Source organism: Corvus hawaiiensis, chromosome 3 (assembly GCF_020740725.1).
Source record: "Corvus hawaiiensis isolate bCorHaw1 chromosome 3, bCorHaw1.pri.cur, whole genome shotgun sequence".
Taxonomy (NCBI): Eukaryota; Metazoa; Chordata; class Aves; order Passeriformes; family Corvidae; genus Corvus; species Corvus hawaiiensis.
Genome location: NC_063215.1, coordinates 46,012,877 through 46,024,183, shown reverse-complemented (window position 1 = coordinate 46,024,183; position 11,307 = coordinate 46,012,877). Strand labels below are relative to the sequence as shown.

General features: G+C 39.3%; 1 protein-coding gene across 3 annotated transcripts in view; it reads right to left on the bottom strand.

Moving 5' to 3' along the window:
* Positions 1-1,079: 1,079 nt before the first annotated feature.
* The window catches only part of CRYBG1 (crystallin beta-gamma domain containing 1), a 98,424-nt gene continuing 88,196 nt past the window's right edge, over positions 1,080-11,307 (bottom strand). For all 3 annotated transcript variants that reach the window (XM_048299176.1, XM_048299177.1, XM_048299178.1), the window contains 4 exons: positions 10,036-10,159; positions 8,742-8,900; positions 5,845-6,007; positions 1,080-2,719 (listed from right to left, as the gene is read on the bottom strand). In XM_048299176.1, the coding sequence (XP_048155133.1) occupies positions 2,631-2,719; positions 5,845-6,007; positions 8,742-8,900; positions 10,036-10,159 (535 nt within the window). In that variant the 3' untranslated portion in view covers positions 1,080-2,630. The remainder of the gene's footprint in view (positions 2,720-5,844; positions 6,008-8,741; positions 8,901-10,035; positions 10,160-11,307) is intronic.

Sequence of the window (11,307 nt, the reverse complement as noted above, 5' to 3'; positions counted from 1 at the left end):
TTCTGCCTGCAGTCAGTCCTTGAACATGAATTGGTATGTAGCAAGTGTTTCTTTTTTAAAAGCTCATACAGGATGCATAACTTAAAGTCTTGTTTTAGAAAAGCCTGTGATTCCTTTGCATGGTGCCTGTTAACAAGCAGACAAGACATACTAATGTCCCTTAGGCATTTCTATCTAAAAACCATGTTAAAAGTGTAACTGTGACTTTTGCAGAACACCCCTCACTCTTGGAATAAGAGGAACAGTCTGCAGCATTTTCCTTTTGTACATCTTGGAGCTTTTCTTTTCCAGATGTAAGTCCTGAAATGGACACCCTTATCTACTTGTCCATATGAAACCTGTGCTGTTTTTCCTTGGCCTTTCCTAGTTTTATTTACCTTCACTAATGTAGATTATTGCTCAAGCTATTTCATTCTCAGAACTAAATGGTTACATCACTGTCTCAAGACTGATACTTTGATCTTGTTATGGCAACTCTCTCATGACATAGCTAATCTAAATAGAAGCATGGAACAAAATCAATCTGTAACTGATAATTATTCTAATTGCCCAACTCCTGGCCCAGATTCAGCTGACTGCAGTGCTTATGCAGGTAGGGTAGACATGATTTTGTCAGTAGCCAGGAGCCCTTGTTCCTGCTGTGTCCCATCACTGCTGGTGAAGTACTGGAGGGGGTGTTTGTGTCTGGTGGGCTGGTTTTAAACTTGCCATTTTGCCAGAGATGGGCTATGGAGTAACTTCCCCTGCAATTATGCAGGTGGATTGAAGGAAAATGGCAACCTCTTGAGTGAGAGCTGTCCATTTGCTGCAGTGCAGCTGTGGTGGTGCACAAACCGTGTCATGCAGCACTTCCACCTGCGGACGGAAGTGGCAGCCATGTGAATGGTGACCCCATGCACAAATGCACTGAACACGTGCTTGCATAGAAGAATCACCCATTCCTCAGAGCCTGCACCTATTCTACACCATGTATTCACTCCTCAGGGGCTGGCTGTCACAGAGGAATTATGGACAGAGATGGGTACAAGATGAACCATAAAATTCACCTTTCTACCTTTAAAAATAATTTCAATAAAAAGTTACCTAACTTAAATTTATTTTTAAAATGCTATATTATATATAGCAAGAGCACATCAATATGACAAAGTACCACTGTTTGGAACCAGTAACAACATATTTTCTATTAAGGACTAAAAGCAGCACATTTCAGAGCAACAAAACTTCAGTGCGTCTTTACAAAAGGAAGAAAATTAGTAAGGCACTTCCTCTAGGGTGGTAATAGTAAAAGCACCAGGCAATACAATAGTAATGAAAATGTTAATTTTAAACAGACTTACTATGCAAGACAAAGGCCTGGATGCTCCTAGGAGCAGCTTGTAATAACACTGGTCTAAGCCAGAACAAAACACAGCAGCATAGTACAAGAGTTTGTTTGTATTTTACCTTTTTGCCAACATTATTAAGGAAAACTAACATGACCAGGTTCAAAGCAGGGCAACAGAAGGACCTCTTTCAGTCATCAGGACATCCTACTTGTCACAAGTTCTTTACTAAACCAGTTACACTTACTTGGAATGGGCACAGCCTTTGTGGCTGGGCACATATCCAGGCTTGGCTGTGCCCTTTCCTAGGGGAGTCTGACACTTCTGTCCAATGGGGAGCCAGCAGCCCCCCACAAACATTGCTCTCCAACATCACCAGAATGTTTGGGGAGTCTGGCATTCTCCATGGTAAGCCCAACAGGCAATGGCTGGAAAACTCAGTAACCACAGTGCTTATGTGCTGTTGGAGTCATCTTTAGTGATATTTTCCCTAAGAATTCTTGTTTTCTATAAGATTTTGGAGTTCAGGAAGACTCTACTTACTGAAACTGTTTTAAAAGGTACAAATGTGACATGGCAAAGAAGAAAAATAGCCACAACTCAAGAAGTTAGGCAACCTAGAAAATGGGCAAATTCTTCATATTTCAATGCATCCTTTTGCCAGCCCTCTCTTTTTCTAACAAAATATCTGCTACTTTACATCCTCTATACATGAGAAAATCTAGAATTTTTTCTGCATTTAGGACTTACTATATTAGCTTACTAACTAAACTTGAAGCCACATGTTAAAAATTCTTTGGATGTGCTGTACTAGCAGTCTTTAAATTTTCAGTAAACATAAGTTTGTTCCAGTGAACCAAATATATTAATTTCCCGTAGTGAATATTTCTCTATACTACAGCTCATAGGTCCACGTTGCTACAGCCACATATACACTGCACTCCTGTCCTTTGTAAAATAGGTTACACTTACTGACTATTCTGGGTTAACTACACACTGACAGAATTGTAACTCCATGTGGTCTCACCCGTGTTTAGTTGTCCCATTCTAGCCTGAGGCATACTGCCACTTTCTATCCAACACTGAGTTGTAAGGATTCAAAAAAAAAAAGGTTTTGAGATACCCAAGCTTTTATAGGGATAATAATCTTGGATAGGGAGGTGAAATCATTCTGTTGCTTGTTCTTTTTAAAATTGTGAAGAAAAGACAAAACTCTCATTGTTGATCCTGTATCCTCCAGAGATGGCAGTGCTGATTCCAGTGTCCAGAATAGTGGCCAATTCAAACATCATCTTTCCTTCTTTGGGTTTATACAACCAGCGGTTCCCAACACTGTGTTAACTTTTCTTCACTGGCTGTGTTGACAACGACATGGTCACAATCATACTGTGTGCCTCCTGTAGAGAGAAATTTCAAAGAGGGGAGATTATCTTTGAAATAAGAGACAAATACTCTAGGTCTCAGAAAAGCTCTAGTAAGAGCTGGTGTAGACAGTTTCTCTTCAACCCATGGATCTGAGAAGACAAATGTATTTTCATCACTGCCTGCTTTTGGAATTCATTTTGAAACAGTTTTTGAATTAACCAGGATCAATCTGCCTTATTCTCTCCACCCCTTCAGTAATTCAGTTTTTTGGCTTTTTCAGCCTGGATGGAAAGGGAAAGAAACATTGAAATACACTCAGTATTGCAGTGTTGAAGACTGTCACTTCCCAAAAGTCACGCTTGACTAATTCAGTTTTCCTGCAACAGTTGTCAATTGTCACTTGGCTCTGAAAATGGAGTCAAGATGTTTAGATGATGAAGTAAGTCCTGCTACTAACAGACAATATGCATGTGACCATGTCAGAGACAAGGTCTGGCACTGGTTTACTCCTTGCCATTATAATCCTTTATTTTGACCAGAATGTTCAGCTGTTTGCACTGGCAGCTGAACATATCTGAATGCAAAATAAGAACATTTCTTAGAAGAGCTTAATCTGCTTACACGATGCAATGCCAAACACGTTCTCATAGAAGAGCACCATTAATATTCTGACTTAAGAAACTGGGAAGCAAAGACACATTTGACTAGAGCTGAAAGTCAGAATTGATGGTTTTTTCCCTCAGATCTAGTACGTATTGCAGAAATGTAGGACACGTGCATCTCCTGTAGTACAACACACCTGCAAAGCAAGTGGTATTCCCACTGGAAGCAGCCATCTGAGCCAACCATTTATACAAAGCACTGCAACGCTCCCACGACCACTGTCTTTGTGTTCTGCACCCCAATTGCCTCACCCTCCCTGACTGAGCAAAAGACAAACTTGACAGCTGAAAGCTTGTGTTGAATGTAACATATTGAGCTATGTAGCTCATGTTATTTTTTGTAGCTCAGTTAGCACTGTGAGTGCAAAATTTGTTTTTAAGTGGTGTCTGATAGAATGTAAACACGCTAAAATGGGAAAAGATGGGATTTTTTTTTTCAGTGGACGGAGAGACTGTTTACTTTGATAGCGTGGTGCTCTGGACAAGGCTTTGTGCTGTGCCAGTTTGTCCACAAGGTGGCACTGGCAACTGCACAGTTAAACAACTGCATTCATTTGCTGAGGAATTCTTTAATGTACAATTCGTGGTCCAGAATGGATCAGCAGAATTGGCAGGAACAGGCAATGTTCCTACTAGGCTTTCTCAAATAAAAGCCACATGTATCTACTGTTTTGTATTTACTGTACAGATTTACTTTGTTTTAAAGCTAAGAGTGCATCTATACTTCCACCACCAGACCTATCATTTGTGAACTTCTTCAGTTATAAATGCAGAATACATAATTGCCTTCAACATGATTAACTGAAGAAAAGGCAATGCAATAGTATTTCTGCTTGTTTGGTGCCACTTAGAATGGGCTTTAAAAAAAGGTATGCAGTCATTGTGACTAGACTCTCCTTGAACTGGAGTGGTTTTGTTAAGTTTATAGTTAATCTTCATTAGCTTTTTGTGGCAGTAAAGAGAATTTGTGACCATTTGTGCCACTGTTGTATTATGGTCAGGCACCAGATAACCCTGATCTCACAGTTCTGACAGTTCTACCCAGCTGTGGTGGGTGATTGTCCCACTCTGCTCTGTGCTCACCCTGAGTGAGCAGCCTCACCTTGAGTCCTGTGTGCAATTTTGGGCACCACAATATAAAAAAGATACAAAGCTATTAGAGAGCATCCAAAGGAGGCTACAAAGAAGGTGAAGGGCCTTGAGGAGAAGCCATACGAGGAGCAGCTGAGGTCCCTTGGTCTGTTCAGCCTGGAGGAGAGTGAGGAGAGACCTCACTGCAGTTTACAACTTCCTTGTGAGGAGAAGAGGGGCAGACACTGATCTCTTCTCTGGTGACCAGTGGCAGGACCTGAGGGAATGGCCTGAAGCTGCATCAGGGAGTTTTAGGTTGGATATTAGGAAAAGGTTCTTCCCACAGAGGGTGTTTGAACACTGAAGGAGGCTCTCCAGGAAAGTGGTCACAGCACCAAGCCCAACAGAGTTCAAGTAGCGTTTGGACAATGCTGTCAGGCACATGGTGTGGCTCTTGGGGTGTCCTGTGCAGGGCCTGGAGTTGGGCTTTGATGATCCTTATAGGTCCCTTCCAACTCAGGATATTCTATGATTCTAGGAGTTCAGTCCTGTTTAGTTCTAAAATGCTGACTGTTGACTATGATATTTTTCTGGTTGGTTTGGGGTTTTTTTTTGGGGGGGGTGGTGGTTGTAAGTGATGTAATTAATGTCATAGCATCAATTAAGAATTAATTTTAAAACAGCTAAAATATTAATAGAAATAGAATAAAACAGATATAGAAAATGTTTACTCCCCTCACCCAAAAAAGCAATTATGTAAGAACATTTGATTATGCTAATTCTCCTAATCATTCAATTTTCTACTTTTCAGACTTTCTGTGAAGCTCTGAAAACAAAGTTCAGAAACAGTATCTACACAAATCAAATTACTATGACAAAAGTGACTCCAAAATACACATCAAGTGCTCACAGACCCTAGGCTGCTATGGCAGAGTCTCATGCTTGCCATAGCAGCATAACCATTAATAAACAAAAAACCCCCACCTTTTTGCATCTAATCACATCAGTATACAAGCCTGCCATTGCTTTCTTAATATCCTTTGGCTATTTCATCTACAACTACTAGGTAAGAAAATTTGCTCTATAGAAATTAAAGTTAATGAGAAGTTAGGTTGTTCTTGCTTCAGCATTTTAAGTAAACATATTCACATTGCCCAAAAATTAACTGAGGCTATCTACAGTGAGTGGACACTGAGAATACAAGATAAGCAAGTACTGTGAGTTACTAAATGGTATGTAGGAGAAATGAAATGAAGTCTTAGGGCCTGTATAATTCAGAAGGTCAAACTAGCTGATCGGGTCTTTTTTGCTTCTAGATTAAAGCAACTAAAGCACTATCCTTAATTTATAGGCACGTTTAGTGTGTATCCCACTGCAAATACCATGTAATTAAGACCCAATGTAATGAGATAACATTTGCTTACCTTTGATATCTAAAACCAGCTTGGGTTTCATCTTGCTATAAATTCTGCCATCGGGACTAATATGCCAATATTGTTTGTCTTCATTCCGCTCAAATGACAGACCAAGTTTAGAGCCAGGAGTTATAAGATTTCCAACAATTGTCAAGCAGCAATCCTCTGCCATCTGTGTCATCAGGAAGGCAACAGCAATTATTCAAAATGGCCGTACTTCTAGTGTCAGCTGGTTTTTTTTATCAAATAGGAGAGATAGCATCAGGTGAGAATAGAATTTAGGAATTACTTTCCCTCAAGGAATCTATTTTTGCCCCAAACTCAAGACTCATTTTTCTTTTGTTCCTGTTTCTGCTGACGCTCTCCACTACACAGGAACTGTAAAATAACTACCCTGTATCAGATCAAAAGGAACAATTAGCACCTGTCTCTAGCAGCAGCCAATAACCAAAGATTACATTGATACTGTGGAAGATTACATTGACCGAACTCTTGTATGCAGTATGTTCCTGGTTACCTCTTCAGTCTACAGCAATTGCCAGCCCAGAAGCTTTTCCATGCATCCCCATATCTTTAATGCTCATTTTCCGTCCCATGTGTAAATTTATTAGTCACTACCCACCAAGATCAGTGATTTTACATGAACACTCTTGTGTATCGTAACCCTTCGATACTGTGGCAAGCAGTTCCAAATCCTAACTACCACTATTTTAAAAAAATTAGGAATAATTTGATATGCAACTAGTTTCATTTGATACTCTCCTCATCCCTTGATCATTTTAAGGGATGTCTTGTCCATGCTATGTTTGCAGAGACTTCAAGCACACCATCCTTCAAATGGCTAAAATGTCCTCGCTATTTTGTCTCTTCCTTCCATAGAGGCTCTCCATTTCCTCTGAACATTCTTTTTTCTTTCAATCACTTTTAGTTTTGCAGTAACCTTTTCAGATAAAGGACATAACTGCACAGTATCAAGTGTATGCATTTCACAGGGTATCACAGTAATATTTGCTTCTTTATTCTACACTCTTTTCCTAGTCACTTGTATTACTTGATTCCAAAAGTCTGCAAATGTATTCTTGGTTAAAAAAAGAGCTGGCAAAAATTAAGCTTACTTCAAAGGATTATTAAGGCTGTATTACTAAGTAACAGTCAATTTTTCTAGATAAAGCGATTTTCAGTAGATCACCACAAGCTGTGCCTTTTAACTACTGAATGCACTTCTGTGGCAGGTTAAACACTCATCTGCCATTGTTGAAATGGCCCTAAATTATTTTTACAAGTGCTTTTGAAAGCACTATTTCTTGAAAAAGTCATACTTATGACTATCATAACCTAGGATTCGAGTAAGTCGATTTAGTTGTGAAATTCCCGTTTGTATCTGAAGCATTCTCTAGTGGAACTAGGAAAACTCTGAGCTTAGACATTAGGTCCACTGGGCCAGTACTTCACCCATCTCCAAGAAACTCATAAAAAGTAAGGAAACCTGCATTCACATCTATTTCTGAAAAAAGGAGCAGATTGACTTTCATATCCTGCTTACTGGTTATCCCACATACTTAAAACGGCCCTTCCTTGAAAACCCCAGGCACAACCCAAGGTACTGTGACACAGTCACTGAGATGACCCAAGCTTACAGGAAGGTGCAGGTTCTTCCAGTGACCTATGTCTGCCTATGTGCAGGTAGCCCAGTTTTCTTTGTAATATGTGGTAAACCCCAATTTTTGGTTTGTGCAAAATGGATTTACTATCATTCGCCAGAAAGATGGCAGAGCTCTGTAACAGTTCAGTCACTTAAGATCAAAGTTGCCAGCTTGCACTCTGCACTAAGCTACCTGATTGCTATACAGCACAAGCTGTGTATTTTCTGTGCACAGAAGAATTGCTTTGTGAGATACAGAAAAAGGGGCAAAAATCAGGAGCATTTATCCAAAGCCGTATAATACAGCACTGCCTCAATATGAAAACTTTCAGTGACATGTTTGAGAGGCACCATCAAAAGAGAAGTCTTTTGTATGTGATATTAAAGCTTTTAGCTTACTTTGCATCATTTTGCTGTCTGCATAAATCCCTTTTACAACTGCATGTGTCCTGTAAACATGTCCGAACAATGCCTTAGCTTATTAACAGTAAGATTCTTCCCTCCAGCATAGATGACATAGTTATAAATGGCTCCTTTGAAGTTATACAATCCTATAGAAAAAGTTCACATGATTCTTTGCAGTCAAGCTGTTTAACAGTATTAAAGTAACTTAATTTTCTTTTGGGTGGCATCCCTACCTAAGACTGTTCATGCTTAAACATTATATGAACTGCGCATACCTCTGCTCACCTCAATGACAATTTGCACGTGATTAGTTTTATGGACTGTGAGAAAAGTAAGGCTTCATTTGGAAACTTGTACAGAGGAAAGGAAAAAGGATGGATTTGACAAATACAGGGATAGAAAACAAACAAAAAAACCCCAAAACAAAACAAAAAAAACCCCCCACTCCCAAACAGCTCAAGAGAGTGGGTTTTTATCTTTAAGCTTGCCTAAATGCAGAAGAGGATATCAATCTACATTACACTAACTGTCCTACCACAAGGTATGCATAGTTCAAAATATTATCAGTACTTGAAAAAGTCTCCCCTGCTTGGATACTTCTGCAATATTTTCTCTCAAAATTTCAATTATATCAAAAAAGTATCATAAAACTAGTTTGTTGTTGTTTGTTTTTCACCTGAAAAAGCCAGAGTTGATCAAAACAAAACCCACAAAAACCAACTCCCAACAGAAAGATTACATTATAATTGAAACAGATTAAGCCTATAAAATAAATGAAGATTCTGCAGTAGGAACTAAATTCCTAAAGCCCTACAGTTGGAGAGGAAAAGAGAAAATGCACATTGAACTCAAACCTTACCCGACACCTTATGAATCCATCCTGATAAACCCAGATTTGATCATCTGAGTCTGTATCTTCTGCAACCTGTATTCTGAGAAGATTCAGATTATCTAGGTTTCCATCAGCTGACATGAATTTTCCCGTTTCCTTGTTTCGAAGCCTGAAGTACACACGTTTCTGCAGAAAACAAAAGAACTCTTTAACCACAATCTCAGCAGAGAAGATATCCTGCTCTGGGTTAACTTCAGAGCAGCTACTGTCAGTGCTGAACCCCAAAACTCCCTCTTTCTTTCTGAAACCTTGACTTTTTTATTCAATGATTTAATTCAGAAGCCCATAAACATCTTGGGCAAGACAAGCTTTGAGAACTCGCCACTCTGCATGGAGAGTTTTAGGCTTTCCTAAGCACTGAAATCAGCACACAGTGGAAAGCTAAAAATTTTTAATTCAGAGCAGAACTAACTTCTCTCTGCTAACTCCTATAGATGCTCTGAGCTTTTATTAAGGGTGCACTTGTGTGGCCCATTACACATGAACACCTCTGTTCAGACAAGCTCTCAGCAGGGCAGTCAAAATGCATTATTCCTAACTCTGCTTAGGGCTATACAAAGACAAAGCTATGACAGCAAGAAAATGCAGTTGGTTACAGGTACAAGTACCCTGTGAATTAGAAAAAGCTGTTTCTCCAAGGAAATATGGCTCAGCAAGAACCTCAGATGTTAAAGCTCCCAGGACTGCTGCACCATTGGACAAGATCATATGGTCCTTATTTAGAGAACAAAATGAACAGGGCATGACAAGAATAAATTTTGCATTAGATTTGCAAATCATTCTGCCAAGTAATAAGCAGGGAGGGACCTTCCCTCCTAAATCAATACAAAATCACTACTAACTGAAGTATCTTTTTTTTTTTCCCCCCCAATTTTCTTGTTGTTCCGTAAAAAATACAGATATGCCAACAACCAGTCTGGGTGCTAGTTATGAAACAAGTTACAATACTTTATATATAGCAGTTATAGCCATTATTTATTAATCCTTAATTAATCCTTATATGCTGTCTTCTGTACTTTGGTTTAAAGGATGTTCCTAATGAACAGTTTAAGCGGTGTAACTGCAAAGCCATGTAGCATAATCAAACAGCTTTTATTACACACAAAATTCTGGAGTGATTTCTTTACACAATTGCCAATGCTGAAGTTTGTCACATGCCTGTGACAAGGCTGTAACACTGCTTTCAACTGCATAATATCTCCTCAACCCCATAACAAGATATGAATTAGTACTTGATAAGCTCATGTCAAAGCCTACTCACCTGCAGTAAAGGTCTCAGAGAACCTATCTGACAAAAGCCACTGGCTTTATACCAATCTGGAATTTCATTTGGTGTTAACAACATCTGACGTCCCCTGTAATTAGTGTGTTCGTAAATTATCCATCTATGAGGAGAAAAAATAAGACAATGTTTTAACTGCCAAATTCTGCTTTGGAATCAATAAATGAGTTTAATAGAAGTCTGTCCCACAACATAGTAGTGTTTAGCTTTGGAAAGCCAGTGACCTTTGTAACAGGCCTTAAAAAATAATAACATTACATCCTGATTTAGATCAGCCACATTAACATGAGTACACAGGAGTTCAGATTTTAGAGTCCTATTATTTAAAAATTACAAGCTGAATGAAACAAAGCATTTTCTTGAGAACCCAACTTGTAAATACCATTTGTTTTCAGGAGGCACTGTGACTCCTCAAGGAGCATAGATCTATATGCCACATGTGCTGTATATGCTACACTGCTGCAGGTGCAGAACCAGCTGTTTTCCAGCTGTTTTGTGTATCTGAACTTGGCCAGGCCTGGTGTGCGTGAGAAAGAACTACTATGGATGCAGACTGGAACAAGCAAATACTGGAAACTGCAACAGGGTGAAGTTCTCTCAGGTATTTGGGTAGAGGTTTTATTTCATAACACCTCTCTTCTTTCCAAATACCTGAAAAGGTGGTGGGGAAGAGATAGAGCAAGAGTGCACATAGAAAAATTTTGTTTAGCGTTCCATAGCGTGCATCCAACTATGCTTAAAATCACACATTGAGTGTAATCTGTCAGAACCCAACTTCTGATTCTCCATTATTGGCACAACCAGTGAATTATGGCTGGGCTTCAAAATAGGCTGCAATACAGTGCAATTTGTAGAGTTTTCTCACACTGATGTGCTGGGACGGTCCAGTGGCCATGGGGGTTTGAGCACATGAACACTCAATATGCAAGTTTTCAGGTTACCTCCTTCCACTGACTGATTTGTCACCAGACATCTCCATCCAGAAGCACACTCACTTTAATTTTGGTGGTTTTTCACTGCCTAATACACATCTAGCCCCAGATATGAAATTAAGAGAATTATAAATGGTGGTCTCTTAGCAAAGGAAGAGAAGATGAAACCCTCTTCAATAAGGGAGGCAGCAGGGGCAAGGAAACTGTAAACTCTGTACTTTGACACATTTCAGCAGCTGACATTGCTATAATGAAATCAGAATTTTCATATAATATTCTGTGTTTCCAGTGATCCACCAGAAAAAACACCCCACACATA